This window comes from Protopterus annectens, chromosome 14.part0 (assembly GCF_019279795.1).
Source record: "Protopterus annectens isolate FY-2018-M chromosome 14.part0, PAN1.0, whole genome shotgun sequence".
Taxonomy (NCBI): domain Eukaryota; kingdom Metazoa; phylum Chordata; order Ceratodontiformes; family Protopteridae; genus Protopterus; species Protopterus annectens.
In genome coordinates this window covers 377000702-377021515 of record NC_056748.1, presented here as the reverse complement: position 1 = coordinate 377021515, position 20814 = coordinate 377000702, and the positions used below count along the sequence as shown (strand labels likewise).

Genomic DNA, 20814 nt, shown 5'->3' with positions numbered 1-20814 from the left:
AGCCTTCCTGGAAGAAACTTGAGCTATCAGATTAATGCCCATGGAAGCTGCTATAAACCAGAGTATCATGCTTGGTCTGCAAGGGGTAAGAGTGTGTCCCTCCCTGCTTGTTGATGTACCACATGATTGTGGTGTTGTCTGTCCTGACCAGAAGAGTACCAGGAGACAGAAGATGTTTGAAAGCTATTAAGGCTTGCTGGACTGCCATCAATTCCTTCAAATTTATGTGCAAATGAACCTGTTAAGCGTTCCAAGTCCCCTGAATGCATCTGCCCTCTAGATGTGCTCCCCAAGCATAGTCTGAGGCATCTGTGGTGAGAGTCTGGCTGGCAGGAGGTGGACAGAAAAGGCAGGCATTTGTTCTGTACACAGGCTGTCACCCACCGAAGGAACTCCGTCTGCAGGCAGGGAATCAGAGGAAGTATCAAGTCTAAATCCTGAGTGTGTTGACACCAAAGGTTTTTGAGGTACCACTGTATTTTCCTCATATGCAGTCTGGCATATGGAATCATCGGAATACATGAAGCCATGAATCCCAGGGCTTGCAGGAATTGCCTTGCAGAGAACTGGGTCATGCTTGCCAAATTTTTGAAATAATTTGTAAGATCCATGTGTTTCCCTTGGGTCTATATTATATTTTCAAAAGTTTCAAACATCAAACACCATATGAGCAATGTTTGAAATTTTGAAAATATAATAAAAAAAATAAAAATAAAAAACTATACTTGCCCCCCTGCCTACAGCGTTTAGGTAAGTCCCCCTGCACCCCCCACACCCCCACTACTTAAATATTCCTACTCCGAGATCACACTACATTGAAGTAAAGGGAAAATATTCCCTACAGCGATTTCCGTGTTATGCACGCAATGTTTCGACCAATCGGGTTCGCTCAATACAAGTTCGCCGTTAACAATTTTCGATCACACGATAGGAACCAGTTTCTCTTGAGGGAGGAATACCATCTGGGTGGCTGTGTTCAGGCTCGTTCCCAGGAATACAATCTCCCTGGTGGATACCAATTTTGACTTATTTTCATTGATGGTGTAGCCCAAAGAGGTGAGAAGGTTCTTTACAAAGTCCAAATCCTTTAGAAGTTGCTCCGGAGAGTTTGCCTGAATACAACAATCATCCGGGTAAATTTGAATGTTTCTTTGCCTGCAAATAGCAATGACTTGAGCCAGGCATTTGGTAAAAACTCTGGGAGCAGTAGATAAGCCAAAGGGCAGTGCAGAGAATTGGAAGTGCCTGTTCCCCGCCCTGAAGCAAAGGAACTGCCTGCAGTTTTCCCTTATTGGGACAGATAAGCTTCTTTGAGGTCCAAAGTCACCTGCCAGGAATCCTTGGCCAGCATTGGTAGCAACTGCTGAAGAGTGAGCATTTTGAATTTGGGAATTACCAGAAATGTGTTTAGAATGCTTGCTTTGGGAAGTTTGCTTAGAACTCCCCAATTTTGAAGAGGAAGCCTGCCAGTGCTTAGCCTTTTGAGGGGTGGAAGTCTGTCCCCCTAGAAGACCTGGAACCCCTAGACCTAGTGCGACTCTGTTTACTATGGTCAATAAAAATCCAATTCTTAGAAAGGTAATGTCTACTAAAACGAGGAGGCTGAACTTGCAGAAAGTCCTTAACAGTTTGCATAGATTTGGCCTTATCCTCCAACTTTTTCAACACCTCTTTTGCTTTGCTACCAAAAAGATTGCCCTTGTGCAAAGGCACATCCATTAATTTAGATTTGAAAGGTTCAGAAAGGGGCTGTTTCCTGAGCCAATCATGTCTTCTAATGACAGAACCAGTGGCTGCTGCCCTGCAAGAAGCCTCCAAAGTGTTGAAACCACAATGTAGGGAATGTTTAGTGACAAGAATGGCATAATTCAATAAATGATGCATGCCCTTACTCTCCATCAGGGAAGGAACACCAGCAATTTTAGCCTTAACGGCCTCCAAAGTATGCTGCTGATACTTAAACATATGAAAAAGACAATTAACAGACCTAATAGCCAGGGTGGAAGAAGTATAAACCTTTTTACCCCATCTATCCAAGGCCCTAGATTCCCTGTCAGAAGGAACAGGATTTTTAGCAGCTGTGGCTTTAACACCCTTAGGGCCCTGAGAAATGATCTTGGAATCAGCAGTAGGATTCTTGAAAAGGAACTGATGAGAATCAGGAACTCTATAATACCGGTCAGGCTTTCTGGAAGCAGGAGGAACAGAATTAGGAGTCAAAGAATTCTCCATGAAAACATCAACAACTTCCAAAACTGGAGGCATAGACAAATGCTTATGCGGTGGCAAATCCAAGAATTCCCTAATCCATTTCTTAGACTGAGGGTAGTCCTGACTTTCCCATTTGAAATGCTCCCTAAGTATTCAGAGTACCTCCAAAAGAAAAATCTTCTGGAGGGGAGGCAGAAGGGATGGAGTCTTCTGCATCAGAATCCTCAAAACCAGAAAAAAGTGGAGAGTTTCCCTCTTCGTCAGCAGAGTTGCTGGAAACCTCAGAGTCTGAGGCAGAGAAAGCTTCAGGGGACAATTCCCTAATCCTTTTAGAAGGAGGTGGCTGAGAGCCTTTGATAAGGGGTCAAGAGATCACTAGCTATTTTAATCATCTGAGCCTGAAGCATTTGAGGGGAGGCCGACACCTGCTTAGGAGTATGTTTTCAGCTGGATGGCCTGCTAGAAAGCCGGAGGGAATCAGGAGGCCTAGCCACTGCAGAAGCCTAAATTAAGGTCATCGGTCTGGATCTGGTCTCTGGGCAGAGAAGAGAGGCCTCAGAAGCCGGCACCTGCTTAGCGGCTCCGGATCCCTCAGAGGCGGCAACTGGATGAATGTCAGAAGACGAAGTGGAAGCCTGTGGTATGGAGGACTCAGAAAAGGTCTCCGCAGATGCCTGCTGCTGAACATCTGTGGACTGCAGAGGCAAAGAAAGCACCTCACTGACTACCGCTGGGCCGACAACCAACTTAACAGGAACGTCGTCAGCTAATTTGACCCCAAGCCTGTCGCAGTCCTTATCCTTGCGCTTCTTTGGAACATCTGAAGTCGGGAGACCAGAAGATGCCATACCGATGAACTTAGGCCAGACTCCGAAATGCTTGAACAAGATCCTAGCTCTACGGCGTATGGTATGTGGTTTGAAAGAAGCACAGAGAACACAATAAGGGACGTTGTGCTCAAGGCCCAAACAAGTAATATAATAGGAGTGAAAATCATGGTGCGGAATCTGTTTTTCACAGGCAAGACCGTTATTAACTTTCTCTGACATTCGTTAAAGCAAGAAAAGAGGGTCCCCAATGGGGTACTTATCTGAGGAGGTCTTCAACTAAGCAGTCGGAATACAAAAAGAAGGTACTCTGCCGACCAGCACTCGTGCAAAATGGTTCTGCTTTGGGATCCATGGCAAGAAAGACTAAGGAAATGGCATTGGCTGCCTTCTTTTGTACCTGACGTCAGGCCTAAACCGAAGGCAGCCGACATCATATACCAAGGACTTTGGCATTCTGGCCAACTGTGCGCTACCAGTTGCCAGATAACCCATTTTGTAAGGACTGCAACAGTGAAACACGAACATTAATAGCATTACATTCAGAACAATGTAACTGCGGTGGTGGTGCTGCGGTAGCATTGTCGCCTCACAGTAAGACGCTGTCCGGTTCGATTCTCAGCTAGAGCGTCTTCTGCGTGGAGACATGCGTGAATGGGCATACCTTCACTGAAGGTTGTGCGTCAGAGCTGGCAACTCGGCATGTAAAAATCTACTGCCAGTCATTAGTGGACCGGAGTTCCGCTATGGCGATCCCTAACCGGAAAAAGCCGAAAGACACAACAACATTCAGAACAATGTAGATGTTTTAAGTCTCTGTGTTATAGAATGAGTCATAATAATTGAACAACTAAAGTAATCATAGATGTGGAGTACTTTTTCCTTTTAGACACGACAGAAGGAACTTTCTTAATATACAAGTATATCCACAACCTTCCTTTAGAAGTAGATGCCATAATGGCCTTGCTACACACACAGAATACCAGCTCTTCCATGGTGATACAGTGCAATGAAAAAGTATTTGCCCTTTCCTGATTTATTATTTTTTTGCACGTTCGTCACACTTAAATGTTTTAGATCATCAAACAAATGGAAATATTAGACAAAGATAACCCAAGTAAACAAAATGCAGTTTTTAAGTGATGATTTTATTTATTAAGGAAAAAAAACCTATCCAAACCTACATGGCCCTATGTGAAAAAGTAACTGCCCCCTAAACCCAATAACTGGTTGTGCCACCCTTAACAGCAATCAAGCATTTGCGATAACTGGCAATGAGTCTTTCACATCGCTGTTGAGGAATTTTGGCCCACTCTTCTTTGCAGAATTGTTTTAATTCAGCCATACTGGAGGGTTTCCAAGCATGAACCACCTTTTTAATGTCATGCCACAGCATCTTAATTGGATTCAAGTCCGGACTTTGACTAGGCCACTCCAAAACCTTCATTTTGTTTTTTTTTTTAAGACATTCAGAGGTAGACTTGCTGGTGTGTTTTGGATCACTGTCCTGATGCAGAACCCAAGTGCGCTTCAGTTTGAGGTCACGAACTGATGGCTAGATAGTCTCCTTCAGGATTTTTTGGTAGAGAGCAGAATTCATGGTTCCATCTATCACAGCAAGTCATCCAGGTCCAGAAGCAGCAAAGCAGCCCCAGACCATCACACTACCACCACTATGTTTGACTGTTGGCATGATGTTCTTTTTCTGAAATGCTGTGTTACTTTTACACCAGATGTAACGGGATGCACACCTCCCAAAAAGTTCGTTTGTTTCTTCAGTCCACAGAATATTTTCCCAAATGTCTTGAGGATCATCAAGATGTTTTTTGGCAAAAGTGAAATGAGCCTTTATGTTCTTTTTGGTCAGCAGTGGTTTTCGCCTTGGAACTCTGCCATGCATGCCATTTGTGCCCAATCTCTTTCTTATGGTTGAGTCATGAACACTGATCTTAACTGAGGCAAGTGAGGTCTGCAGTTCTTTAGTTGTTGTTCTGGGTTCTTTTGTGACCTTGGAGGAGTCATCGCTGTGATCTTGGAGTAATTTGTGTAGGCCGGCCAACTCCTGGGAAGGTTCACCACTGTTCCATGTTTTCTCCATTTGTGCATAATGGCTCTCACCGTGGTTCAAAGCTTTAGAAATGGTTTTGTAACCTTCTCCAGACTGATAGATGTCAATTACTTTGTTTCACATCTGTTCCGGAATTTCTTTAGATCGTGGCACAAGGTCTTCCTTTTTGGGATCTTTTGGCCTACTTCACTTTCTCTGACAGGTTCTATTTAACTGATCTCTTGATTCAACAGGTCTGGCAGTAATCAGGCCTGTGTGTTGCTAGTGAAATTGCCCCCCCCCCCACCCTGTTAAATCATGAAGTAACTGTGGTTAATCACATTTTTGGGAAAGCTGAGTTCAATTACTTTTTCACATAGGGCCATGTAGGTTTGGATAGTTTTTTTTTTCTTAAGATCATAACTAAAAAACAGCATTTTGTGTTGACTTGGGTTATCTTTGTGTAATATTTTTCTAATATTTTAATTTGTTTGATGATCTGAAACACTTAAATGTGACAAACATGCAAAAAAATAAGATATCAGGAAGGGGGCAAATACTTTTTCATTGCACTGCATTTAAAAGTCAGTGCTGAAGTTGATGACACGATTCTTCTTCTTACATACATTTGAGGGGTACCAGGAACTTATCTCTCAATGATATTTTGACTGAATCTTAAGCAGTGTATACAAGCTCAAGCAATCCATTTAACACACAGCTTTGATAATCTCACCAGATGACACCACTAAAGCAAAAAGTCCTGCATCTTCTCATAAAATGTGACTTTTAATAGGTAATGACCACTGCTTCAGCTTGAATGAATCTACAAACTATTTTGTGTTGGCACATCTTAGTTAGGCTTCAACATCATACTAGTAAAAAATTTGTTTTCCAAACTCTGCTGTAGTTTGCCTCCTCCAATCCACAGAGATGATCGTGTGCACACCCCAAACGCATATCAAAAAGTGCAAATTCATATGGAAACACGGTATCTTGTATAACACACCAATAATTAAAATGGGTTTCTGTGAATACCTGTCCCTCACTGAAATGCGAGCACCTCCCTTGATTCAAGCTACCTTAGCAGCTCGTCTGTTGGGACAACAGAATAATCCTTTACTTTCTTGAGGTACCTGCATACATAGATACTAAAGTCTCTGTTTCTCCTCCATGCATCCTGTCACTCATATGTATTTTTTTTAACTTAACTTTTAAGTCACAGACATCTTGCTGTTCACATGTACGAGAACTCCCTCCCACTCTTACTTGTGGTAAAGTTAAGGTAACTACTAAATAACTGGTATACTTACTAGGCTGTTAACTGGGTAGGCAAACTAATCCAAAGATCCTTCACAGCCCCTACAACTTCAAGTTCAACTTCTACAGCACACGATCCTTCAAATTTATCAGCATTTGGGCTAAGATGCTAGGGTACTTAAGTTGTTATACTTAGTGTGATGAGAACGATCTGGGTTGGTGGGCAAAAACCCTGGAAAATGCAGAGCTCAGAATTTAATGGGAATGCTGCACATTCGCAAGTCAAATGGCACACAGGTCACTCATTCTAAGGCCCTTAACCTGGTATGCAAAATCAAAAAACCTACTGCAGGGACAGATTTGTCTCAGACCGCCTCACTTTTGGAACAGGCTTCCAATTCATGTTAAACAGAGTCCCTCGTTGATCCTATTTATTTAAGTGCACTTTGGACGAATGGATGGGTAATTGGAAATTCATCCAGGGGGTTCCACCAGTATTCCTCTTGGACAGGGGCAATAGGTGCTGATGTTATGTCTGCTTTAAATGGACACTCTTGAGAACAAGGAATGAACTTGGCTAAGCTTGCAAGGGCCCTGGGGCCATTAGCCTAGTAACCTCCTATGATCCTATAAATACACCCACTCTTGTATTGGTGAAAAAAATGTATAAGTATGGACTACATAGTTTGTCATTTCTGCTACACTATTACTCAACCCTTTTGCAGTTGCTTTGTCAAATGTATAAAGCCCATATTACTTCCTGGGTGTACCTAACATACACTGTATCTTGCAATACCCTTTCCTGAAACATATTTGTCAAATACACAGTCACCCCCCACACACACTTTAGCCTGCAGTGTCTCTTAGCAAAAATTACTGAACAATGAAAATATGAATCCTGGGTTATCTTTTATTTCCATAACAGGTCAGGTCTGCAGAAAATGATGCATTCTTGTGAAGGAGCCTGGCCTCATGTTTTGAGAAACTGGCTGCAGATAGAGGAGAAAAAGATTACAAAATGCAAACCATCTAATCTTAGAGAAAGAAGGTGAAGAAGGGATGAATGTACTTACTGAAATACCACTGCATCAGACAAAGGTTACACCACAGGAGACCTCGCAATTCACACTGAAATTTAGGCTTTACAGAAATACGATTCCTTAACGATTAGCTACTGTTCAGATTTGTTGTAAAGGTTCTACTCATCTTTCAGCCAATTTAAGAAGCTCATAAAACTGGAGAAAACAAAGAAGTTAGTGTGCTGAGCCAGGAAAAGATGCCCAAGTTTAAGAGGACATGCTCTAAAAGATCCTATTTATAACTATAGAAGGAACTCCTACAGCAGTGGAAAAAATTCTCACTGCAAACCGCTCCCACTTAGAAAGCACAATAAACAGACACTTGACAAATGTAGTTAATGATACAGAAATCAAACTAAAGCAGCGGAAGTGTTAACTGAAGTGACAAAAACAAATAAAAATCTAAAGGAGAAACACTTTTGCTCAGTGTTTGCTTCAATAAAATGTAGCATGACATTCAAATAGAGTGCAAATCAGTAGGACACTTCTTTGTTAGGATAACGTACTGATTTTAAGCTATGAGCACACATGGAAAACATCATCAGTGAAACAGGATACAAGTCCTGTAAATGGAATGAGCTACAGGTCACATCTGCGCACACATTCTGGCACATGCATACCTCATTCAGCCACATTTAGGATACCACATTATCACTCACCACATAGGGCACTCATCTCCTCTCCCCTCCCTGAACAAAGCTTACCCTCCAGAGATCAGGGATTTGCCAATATCATGTCAAAAAGGAGGAAAAAAGGTTAGTCCCTGGGATGACCCCCCCACCAGCCAAAGTAAAATAGTAGGCAGCTTGACCAGTGGAATACAGTAAATATTATTAATAAGAAACAATACAAAGGGTTCGTCTTCAGCCCCAAACAGCATGAAGGAGAGTATCGGGCAGTTTTACCTGCCAGTCCAAAGTAGCTGATGCCAGCAGTAATGAAGAACCTCTGAATAAACACCTAAAAGTTCCCCAACTTTCAAAAGGATTCACCACAGTGCCAAACACATACATTCCTATCTAGCAGGAAAGAAGAAATGCTGTCCTTGATATAATCCATCCTTCTCACTCATCTTTTGAGATGCCCCCTGATGTTCATTTCCGGTCACAGATCTAAAGCATATACATTACACACCGATAGCTTGCAACTTCTACAGTGGTGCAGAATACGTGTATGACAACAGGCTTCTTACACTGCTTAACTGCATGCCTTACACTAGCCAGTGGTTTTCCTCTACCTGCTCAAAATTTCAAAGCTTTTCTGCTCTCCTCACAGCTACTACAGTATCTGTTATACTTCACAAGACATATGGGTCAGAAAAGACCTGACAACTAAGTGAGACAATACACAATGCAAGGATTTACTGTCTCAGACTGAGTAGTTAACAGTCACATGACATACATCCCCCCAAAATTACATCCTTCTTTAAAAGATAAGATGCTGTACTGGATTACTAAATACATCAGCTTCACAGCTAGGCACCTGCTGGGTAATCTGCTCTTAATGAGGCAAGCATGTCACAACTGCTTTCTGCAGGGAATGTCTCAACTATGTGCTAGGTTACAAACAAGTGGCATTACATCTGCTATGCCAGTGTATCTGAAGTTGAGGCACCACTAAACTCTGACCCTAATGGAAGCTTCCAGAGTTCAACTACAGAAATAAGAAAAAGCATTAAGACAACCAGAACTGACCACTTCAAGAGAAAGGTCAAAACCACCCCCCAAAAACACTAAATATATACTCACACCTACTTGTGCCCTTGCTAAATTCCACAGCTTCAGTTCTTTTTTTTTTAATCCCACCCCCTGCAGGACAGAGCCTACTAGATCAGTTGCCTGTACACCATCATCCCATTTATTATGCCGATCATGAAAACCTGGAATCCCAGAGCAAGGCTACAGCACATTCGTTCCACAAGCAGGTAACCCAAAGCAAGGCTACAGCACAATAGCCTGTTTGTTCCAGAGATGGGTGTAGACAGCAGGCCAGCTTAGTTCAGAGAGAACTGCCTTACTCCCTTTTCTAACTCATCTCAGTTCCACTATATGCTGAATTCCCCTTGGCTTATTGTGTGACTTGCAGATAGCAGTGCAGGCTCAAGCTCAATGGGTGAACACCTATTTTGCTGCTAGGTGTTTTCGCTGTGGTCAGCCAATCCCTTCCCTCTCCTTCCACCTAGGATGGGCAAGACAGGAATGGCTACTCACTCCCATCCTCCCCCAACAGACACATGAGCCACTAGTTTAGCTCAAGTTCCCATGCAATGTAGTGAGAGTTTGACCCATCTATATCACAAAGTTAACCACAGCAGCCCCAGGTTATCAAAGTATTCTTTTTATTGTTTACGTATTTATGTCTTGGGCAAAGGTACTGCTGACACTGTAGCCCAGTCTCCAAAGACATACTTATTCTTTCTTAAAGTTGGGTGGATAACCAATAGTTTGGAGTTCAGTGACGTGAAAACCCAATTTCCTGCTGCCACCCCTCCTTATTTTTGCCCTGCCCTGTAGAAACAGAAGTGAATAGTAGAAAATAAGATATGAGATCACAGCAAATTAAGAATGATCATGTTTACCAGAGCATTTGCAGACTGCGCACATTGGGGTTTGCTTACTGCTATTCCCAGCCCATACTCCATCAGGGAGCACAGGCAATGCCCAGGACTTTCTCCCTACCAAGTAAAGCAAGATGTTAGAGAGGCAGTTTTCTCCTTACCACAGTCAGTCTTCCAAATTGGGAACATATTACAAAACATGGGACAAAGTCAGTGAAGCCGCATGCCTTATCACTACAGCCCAGATGCTCCTCCTTTTACATTCTGGGTACAACAAGCATTTTTAAAATTTCTACCATTTTCTAAAAAAGCTAGAAATGGAATACAAACATTTAACAAACTTAGACTTCAGTGAGTTTCTGGTTGTGGTGTCTACTGTAATGCAAAGAGAGAGTGCACAGCCTAAAGAATATATTAGATATTCTCTTAGCACACTTGCAAAGAGAAAGTACTATATATACTACAAATTATATGCCTCTTTTAGACTCAACTCTAAAATACATACAAAATGCATTCAAAAATAGGGAATCTGACAACAAAAATGGTAAACTTCATACTTCAAATGACTGTACAAGTCTAAATGAACTAAGACAAATTTACACTCAGTAAATTTTGCAACTCACTGACTCAACTTTCAGTGCATCTCTACCTCTTTCAGCCTTCACATTCCCTGCACTGCCCCTCTCAATACCAGATGGAGCATTGCCAGCTGTGCTGGTACGGATGACATCTCCACGGCAGTTAACATGCCACACTGTGGCAGGTCCATTTTCTCTCACTGTTGAGTTCTTAAAATACTCCTGTTCTAGAACATAAAGGCCAGGCTCATTTGCTTCATAAGCTAAATTCTTACCTGGAGGTCAAAGAATTTGCTGTAACGGCGGTAAATGACTTGGGAAGTGGAATCTGAAAAGGACACATTCATGATGTATACCTGCAAAAAAGAAGAGAGAGAATTGGGTTATTATTAGGTAGATGCAGCTACATTTCCATTAGCCAAACATTGCATTTTTTTAAGAGAGTTCAGTAAATTATTTCTAAGGTCTGACTGCTAACATAGAAGGACATTCATCAGTGCCGCCAATCAGGTAGGATCAGGAACAAGGCTAAATGTCCGATGACAGTGTCAGACATTTCGCTCTTCATAGTATTATGGAGACTAATGAAAGTCCTGGCAGATACCATGAACAATCACATCTTGAAAAGGGTGCAGGAGTGTATGTGGATATTACTGTACTTTCAAACTCGTGTGAAGATCTGCAGAACAGAAGGAATTCCTCAGCCATCCTAATTAAGGATACAGCACACCAACCATGCTATGGAGACTTTGGTACTGGCATCGGTATTTCACTGCTGCATTCACTGCTCCTGACGCTGGCACAGTTTGGGGTGGGGGCAGTCAAGACTAACCTATGGCTGAGTAAGTCACTAAAGATTCAGAGAAAGAGGAGATAGGCAACAAAGAGTGCAAGGGGAAACAGACAGTGGGAAGGAAACAAAGAGTGCAAGGGGAAACAGACAGTGGGAAGGATCAGCGTGACTAAATGAGAGACTTGCAAACTGGAATATCAAAAACAGCCTCATAGCTACATCATCTTCAATATAGTCTGCTTTCATGAATTCACAGTTCTGTTGCCTCATGTTTCATAGTTCTTAACAGCAGAGGATTATGCACAGCCAAATAGAGTTATGAAAGTATTTACAGTTCCATTTCCATTGCTTAGTGCGGTCTGATTAGTAGTACTTAAAGTGACTAGGACATGCTTTTAACCATTATCAACTGTTGCCACAAATTATTCTGGGATGCAGCAATGTCCCTAATCCCATCTTCCCCAGTGATTATTTTTTTTTTTTTTTTAGATAAAAAACAAACAGCAGCAGCAAACAGGACCCATTACCAGTCCTGGAATCATAACCCTTAACAGCAAAATGGACAAGCCAGACTTATCGAGACACACAACTTCCAAAAGTGTGGATGATAGCCATTCAAAAGCAGTTTTTGCAAGGTAGCAAGTCTCCTTCTCAATCTCCTCTGGGGGAAGACGACCCTTCCTACCTGTACATACTAACTGCAAGGTTACACAACTGTGGGGAAAAAGCGGATGGTCTATATTGCATAAACGAAGTTTCAGAACTTCGAGTACCATATGGTCGACACCATATGATCTAAGTTCTGAAACTTTGAAACTATAAAAAAAACCCTCCTCCTAAACAAACAAAACTAAATGCTTTAAGCAGAGGGGCAAGCCCCCCTGCACCCCCCACTACTTAAATATACCAACTCCAAGATCGCGCTACAGCATAGGAAAGGGAGATCTTCCCTTTCCACACCATTCTCCATCAAAGTGTGATCTCGGAGCTGGTATACTTAAGTAGTGGGGGGTGCAGGGGGGCTTGCCCCCCTGCTAAAACACTTTAAATTAACTTTACTTTTTTTTTATAGTTTCAAAGTTTCAGAACATCTATCATATGGTGTCGACCATACTCGAAGTTCTGAAACTTCATTTATGTAATATACCAAAAAGCGGACATATGTAGAAACACTACAGAACTGTGATTTCAAGGAGTTAACATCAGGAAGAGAGCACTGCTGAAGTTCCTATATGCCAAAAGGTAGATCACCTGATCCAAACAGACATGGCATATCTTATTTTGATATCATTGTTTATTTTAAACTTGGTTACAACAGGTAAGGCTAGGAAAAAAACTGCCATTTTCAGTAACAATGCAAGAGTATCAGTCTATATAACTTTATAAAAGCATACAGTTACAAAAAAAAATCATTCATCCACACAAAATACAATTCCCCCAACCAGACATGCACATTAAAATAGCCATACAAACACTTGGCACAGGTGGAGAAGGAAGGTGCTGCATTCCTGAGCTGCCATCTATTAGACGTAATGTCAATCTAAAGTCTTGTCTATCTATTTTCCACAGATAGAATTGGGTTCCAGAATCTTTAATGTCTGCTTGAACTATCTGTTAACTTAAGCAACATAGCAGGACGTTCCATGGGATCTTGGGAGTTCTCTGTGTGTGCCAGTAGTTACTGTGGTACAGCTTTCTAAGCTGTAACACACTTTCTGCTGTTACAACCATTGTTTAAATAACTTTTGAAATATTTGGGAGCAGGTACAGCTCCATGCACTACAAAGAATTATAATCGGGTCTTTCCAATCATAACCTAGGAAGTTACATATTCTTGACATGGATGGCAGCTCCACTCTCAGGGTGAACTTCTTAACATCAATGTCTCGAACACATAACATCCTTGTTATGACTGGAGACCTGATCATAATCCTTTACATTAGCAGTAAACTAGAGTATACCCCCCAGCGTGCAAGCTCCATATAAAAAGATGCACAGAATGGCCAAAGGAATGCCAACTATTGAATATCTCATTCAGAACGGCTTACAACTAGAAATTAATTCAAGAGACAGCTCAGAGGCTGCACGATAATGGTGGACAAAGGCCTTCAGAGATCATAATTCATTTAATTCATTTAAAGACTTAAAATTAATGAAACCTTTCAAGGGGTACTTCTGAGTTTCAAACAAAATTAAGACTTCTAACGACATTATACCAAACCAGGAAAGTAAAATACTGGCTTAAATGCAAAAAAACCTCTAGAACCCATTCACCAGCTGTAACCAGGGAAGCAGAATCAATAACCAGTTCTTGTGCAGCACATGGATTATTGGGGTAAGCAATGAAGATAGGTGCAAGCAGCTTTTCATCTGTTTTCCCAGTACGAGCATCTCAGCTCTTGGGTCTCATTTTTGGTACACAGTTTTGATAAAAATATGGTAATCTTCAACTTACAGTTAACAGTCCTGTGCAGCCACGGACGTCAGCATAATCAGTAATATTTCTACCAGTTAAAAAAAAATAGTAATTGGGATTTGTACACGTAAACTCATTCATTAATTTCTCTTCTTTCAAAAACATTAACAAAGTAAAAATTTGTAACAGGATGCATTCCTTGGGTTGACTCTAATTACTTCAGCAATTTCTTTGGGTGCAAAAGCTTCAGAGCTCAGCAAAGAATTTAAAGCAAATTCCTATATTAACATAAAATAATCTATACTCAGTAAATAGATAAGAACCTGAGTGTCTGTGATATGAATCTTGCAGCAGATGTAGCCAAGGATCTTGGATAGGTCTTCCAAATGTAGATATCAGCACAAAAAACAAAAATATTCAAAATAAGACAAAACCATAGTTATGTTACCTACTGACTACAGTAGATTACTGTAGGTTTATGCATATACACTGTTGTGCAACTTGTATTATGGCAATGAAAACCATGCATACACTATGCTTCCTTTTATTCCAGAAACCTTTATATGTCAAAGCAATCTTGCATGCATACAGCAATCACACAGTTTCATCTGCCACTTTTTTTTTTGGTGGATCTTTATGCTGATGGTACATACAGTGCTGACATTATAAACTGCCAGATATTGCATGTTTCTAATGAGGGCTGTTATTTCTACCCAGTCTCCTAGAACTCACTTCATGTGCCTTTTTTTAATTTCTCAAAATTTTTGCTGTTTTAATAGCGACAGGAATGGACTCCATCCTCATCTCAGGGTAAAGCTGAAGAATAAGAAATAAGTACTGCTTCACTCTTTCATGTTTGCTGAGAAATATCAAATTCTCTGCTACTATAGCGAGCTGATGGCCTTCAGTCTTTAAAGTGAATGAATTCAAACAAAATACCCCAGATGCTGTCTGGTCCAGAGAAACTTTATGACCATAATTTCTGGTGTGCATTAAGCGTTTGCAGTAGACAGTTATACTTCAATTTTCATATTGTTTAACAGTACAATGACACCTTTGTATTATATTTACACTATTTTCAAATTCTGTTAAAGGCATGTTGTGCTATAAAAGATTCTACAATAAGCTAACTCTTCAGTTTCCTGATATTTCACAATTATATTCAGATATAACTTCTCCTAACGTGAAATTAATATGATTGTGACTTCATTGTCATGGGAGGTTATTCAACAATGAAGTCTCGAGTTTCACACACACACACACACACACACACACACACACACACACACACACACACACACACACACACACACACACACACACACACACACACACACACACAAATTTGAGGAGCAGTGAAAAAGACTGGCTTCCTTTTTCCAGGTGTTGCAGAAAGCTACCATTACATATGTTTGTTTGTGTCTTTCGGCTTTTCCCGGTTAGGGGTCGCCAGAGAGGAACTCCGGTCCGCTAATGATTGGCAGTTGATTTTTACGTACTGGCTTGCCAGGCCTGATGCACAACCTTCAACGAAGGTATGCCCATTCACGCATGTCTCCACGCAGAAGACCATTACATATCTGAAACAAATTAATACAAGCACTGAGCAGCTGTCTTACATGTACTCTAAATATCTTTGGTAGGTCTACTTGGCATCGTTTTGTGCCTTTTATTTCAAACATGCAATAAACAAACAAGGATGCACGTGTGTGAGAGTGAATGTGAGCATCAGAAGCCCAGGCAATAATGTATGTATGATTATACAACTTGCAATATCACACTTTTGGACTATGTCAAACGTTTAGCTACCCTCCCCTCAGTGTAATATACTTTTGGCCACACTGTTCTACATTCCAGTTTGTAGATCTGAAATGGAGGTGATCCCTCTCTCCGTTTCTCTGTACAACTTATTCAAGGATCTTTAAGGCATTACTGTAAAGAGCTGCATAAATATCAGTCTACTGTTATGCATACGTTTATGCATACCATATTTCAGTTTTTACTGTAATTCACTAATTTGTACTGCACTGTATGTACAACCGATATTTTCATTCTCAGTGTCAATATCCAATGGTATTCGCTTCTGCATTTATCATCTGCTGAGATGGCAAACACAAAACACTCACTTCAGCTGGCCCTCAAGGAGGAGAATAATAGAAGCCTGACTGTGCCCCCAAAGGATCCAGGCTTGATCAGCAGCATCACCTTGGGAGGATGGTATTTGGTGGCCACTGCAGGCTCACTCATCTGGATGGGGGAGTCCCCTATGAACCACCACCTGGGTGGCATGTAAGGGGAGCACTAGGTGTTACACCTGCACAACATGGGCCTAACTAAGCATATGCTGCTAGTGGTGTGATCAGTACTAGCAGTTGGGGAAAGCATGTATGTACAGGTATTATGACTACCATTGGTAGGCTACATTAGTGGAACTCGAGACAGCTGCTGTGGTGGTAGAGGCTTCAGGGAAGTCCACAGGATCCAGTAGAGTGGCCTGCTTTTTACTGCCCAACTCTTACTTCTCTAGGGTAGGAATAGACTGACTAGGCTCTTCAGCATGGACACAAAGGGGCTGTAGGGCTCTTGCCTGGGTTGAGAGGTTCCTGGTCACCAGACTGAGAAGAGCAAAAGGGTCAATAGGGCAACGGAAAGACAGACACTTTGCAGAATCAAGGAAATACAAAAAAAAATGCACACTCACTTCAGCCATGAGGCATCTGCCTTTAAAGTGGCTTACCATTTACATAATCTCTCACTTTCTTGCGATATCTTCCTGTACTGGAGTAAACCACAGACACCGCAAACCATAACCCACCGCCATCCTGTTTAATAAGCATAAAAGAATGACACCAGACCTAAACAGACAACATCTCTCTGATGTCGGCATAATTTCATGACTAGGCATTAAAAAGTAGACATTCTTTGGGCAGCTCTCTGACATCACTCCTCTGGATGTAATCCAATCCACAAGCAGAAACTAACAATTTGTGGCCACAAACAAGGCTCCACCAAAGAAAGAAAAACAAACAAAGCCAATACTAGGAAGAATGCCCAATGACTTATTTAAATGAAGCTGCAATAAGACTTTAATCTTTACAGTAAAGCCAACTAAATGAAATGTGGGAACCAGCAAGAGGCGTCATGTTTTTTTTTTTTCAGATCCTCTGTATGTAGGTTAGCGGATTTCATTATTATTTTTTGCATGGTTTAGCAGGCCATTTGCTGAGATTGTGTATGGGTGAGTTGGGAGGGGGGGTGTAATCACATGCACACCAAGATACTTGTTACCAAAGCATGTGGCTGTCTGCAGAAGCAGGAATACCAAGAGCAGAAGTGTGCAGTGACCACAAACCCAGAAGTCTGTCCTTTTGGCTACAATGGAACTAGAAGTCCTACAAAGGTTTCCTTCGCAAATGCATCTTTTACTGCTGATGTTATGAATATATTAGCTTAATATGTAACATTTCCTTCACTTATCTACATACAGGACCAAACCACCAAGAAAAAAATGGCAAAATATCCAAGCATGTATTCAAACATATTTGCATACATCCATTTATCAAGAAATTGTGAGAGATATACAAACTAACCTAGAAAAAAGAAAATATAATAAATGTTTCAACACTCTGCCATTGAAGCACAACTTGGATTTGGGATCCTTGTAATACCATGAAAAAGGCATCCAAAGTTCTTTTGCAAACCTCCTGTGTTCGAGGCTAAATGGGAGACGCACATTTTACGCTAAAAATGAAACTGCTTTTCCCTTTAAATTATAAATTACACTCTACTACTTTAATGTACATATACAGTTTTTATTATTTAACTAATCTCATCTAATCTATTACTTACGTTTCTGCTTTTGTTTGTGAAATGTTTTGTATTGCACTTGTCAGAGTCTGAAAATGGTCAGTAGTGATCAGTGCACTACCCCGATAAACATATGTAAATAAATAAATAAGTGAATAATTAATAATAATGTTGCTGTAAACTGAATCAAGACTGCACACTAGCAAACAAGTCTTTCTTTATTCATCCCAACAAGCCAGACTCTACTAGTTACAGACATCCTGCTGAGAACCCACCCATCCACCCCCGGAGACAGCAGCACTAGTTCCCATGATAACTTCATAAAGGGGGATTTGCAACTCTGGATAGGTTTCCATGTTTTGCCATGGTCTTTCTGGCCAAGTGCTGTATAAATCTGCAAAGGGACCTTTGCCATTTTGTTTTATATATTAACATTAGGGAAGAGAGGGAGTGCAAGTCTGACAAAGAGAGGATAGAGTTTCAGTGTGTGCAGAAGCACACAACCACAAAGACACACCAGAACAGGCACTGAACCTTTCCTTCTGCACAGATAACGTGGGATGTCACAAGCGGATTAAAAATATACATTTCCTATAGATGATACTTGCAATCCCTAATTCTTTACTCTCTCTCTCTCGCTTTGTCACATTATCTTAGGATTTTGGGGGTAGGGGAAAATGGTCCAACAAGGGATGGAGTCTTGATGACCATAGAAGGGGGCACTGGCCAAGCAAAAAAAAAAACTAAAAAATGTAGACAAAGGGAAGCAAGTGCAGCAAGGTATTAGCCCGAGACATAGCTGACATTCAGAGTCAAATGATTATTGTGTTAGCAACAAACCCATGGTTTTATTTATTTTAACATTTGTTTACTGGAAAAGTCCAACTGGGTCACAGCCCATTTTCAGCGGTGGCCCGGGAGAAATGCTCCAAATGCATGTCTTTGGAATGTGGAAGGAGACCAGAGCATCTGGAGGAAGGACATGCAGACTCCCCACAGAAGGCACCCCAGCTTTGAATTGAACCAGAGAACCTCTTGCTGTGAGGCGACAACGTTAATCTCTTCACCACTGATATTAAGGTCAGCTTTAGAATAGACTTGGCATTAGCCCTGACCCCGTTTACAAATTGCCTGAGCTCCATGTAAACACATACAACAGAGCAGTCTCAGTTGGTAAACAGAAACACCATGCTTTTTTGCTCTTGCTGATTCACACAGTAGAAATGCTAGTCACATGGCTGAGTTTTAGTGCTGGCTGAAAGCAATTACAGAGAAGGTTGCCTTGGTGTATAGCTCATAATATTGTAATTACGGGTTTGAAGAGAGACTTGTACACAGTTCTTTTCATCACTGCCCACAGGAAGAACGGTTGGGTTTGTTGCTAACAAAATACATAAAAGCTGGCTGTCCCCATCATGGGTTTGTTGCCAACAAAATATTCAGCAGCAGAGAAAGGGGTAAGTGGCCAAGTGATGCTGACCATCTCTGACTGGCAAAGGCTTTTGGCTTACTAAATGCAATATTGGCCAACATCTCAATGCCTCAAGGACAACAGAATAAAAGTACATATGGTTTGACACAAGATACTGCTTCAGTTCCTTTCTCCCTTTCCATGTCAGTTTCAGAGTGAGGACAACACAGCAGCTACATGCCAGAATAAAACTCATCAGATAAGCACAAAAGGAATTAGTAGCTGCCAGGGGTGCAACACCCTTTTTCTTTGCCACTGTGTAGTTTAACATGTCATGTGAATACCATGATCCAGTCTCAACATAAAAATACTACATAGTTCTGAAATATGACAGATTCATCCCCACCCATATTTGTTAAGTGGGATACAGCATGTTTACGAATGGCCAGTTTCAATCTCAGCCTAGGAAAGTGATAAAGTACAACAATCACAGAGATATAAGGCCAGAGGTAAAATTTATATAATTATACAGTTGTTGACAACATCCTTTGTGAAATAATCCCCCTCACCAACTGTATCCATTGATAGCAATAAAACGTCAGAATAAGTGTGTGCTGTTGCCTGTGGTTGCTAGCCATCTTGCAGTGTAGCAGCAATTCAGGTTTGCACTTGAAAAAATATTAGCTGTGATTTGTATTTCACAATAAAAGGATGAACAGTGGTGACACTAGTAATCCCAAACATAGGCAATTCTCTTTACAAAACACAGCTTTCTCCTAGAGCCTAAGAATGGAAGGAAACCTTTCTGCAATGGCCTGTTGATTAAGGCTACTGTTCTGCACCTGTCAGCATTGTGCAGAACTGTACATCAACAAGAGGTCCTCTGCTGCTCAGGCATTCAGCACATCCTATACAAGACGAATTATGCCTGGTTTTAACCTTCTGCATCACCTAGGGCAGCAGAAGGCTAGTTCTGCACCCATCTGTTGAAACACCTATCTAGCCGTTACAATGTTACTAAACTAAAGTGAGTGCAACTGAGAGAGATCAGTTCCACTCATTGCTGAACACTTTGGTTCTTAGAAAGAGAGATCTTATTCACCACAATAAGTGCCCAAAGTAGTCCAGCTCTGTGATGTAAATCAGTAATATCCCAACTATGACCCAGATGACACAAGTTTAATTAGCAGCTCAAGTGCTGAACGAGTCAAGTAAGGGGAGATTGGACTGAGTGGTCAATGATGGATTCCCTATCCTGGGAGAAGGAAAAGGCTGTTCCTGTCAGGTGATCACCACTACGCAAACAGAAACCTGCAGTGGCAGCAGCAAGGGCCAAAGCAGGGAGAGGATCAGTGGTGATACTGGCCATCCCCTGCATATACCATGGGCTATTAGTTGGTGTGGGACCACAGAAATCTGATTGTCCTCGGACTGCGATCGCACCAAAAAAACTGCATGCCTGTTTGGATGATGAAGCCCTCCGATCAGCTGTCACTACAGTCAGTCACCACACTGCCACTGATGGGGAATGAATAGGCCAAGACTCATAAGGGGCGGGTGTTGATGGTGAACAGCTGATAAGGAAAACACCATACAGAGAAATCAAAAATGACAGTGCAAAGCAAGTGACTAAATTATCTAAAGCACTGCCCAAGGCCATAATCCACAAATACAGGACTCTGAAGTTAGCAATCTTTTCTCACAGTATGCTCTGTGATCTTTTGGATGCATTTATAGTGTGCGTATATGATTTTGTATCTATGTATTCGTATATATATGCAGGCACAGTCGCGCAGCAGGTAATGTTGTTGCCTCACAGCAAGAGGTTCCC

The 20814-nt window shown here is 41.4% G+C and overlaps 1 protein-coding gene across 1 annotated transcript in view; it reads right to left on the bottom strand.

The window, feature by feature from the left end:
• The window catches only part of LOC122788662 (SH3 and PX domain-containing protein 2A-like), a 1000753-nt gene that overhangs the window by 616097 nt on the left and 363842 nt on the right, over positions 1 to 20814 (bottom strand). Inside the window, exon 2 of the mRNA XM_044055558.1 lies at positions 10832 to 10912. Within this exon, the coding sequence (XP_043911493.1) occupies positions 10832 to 10912 (81 nt within the window). The remainder of the gene's footprint in view (positions 1 to 10831; positions 10913 to 20814) is intronic.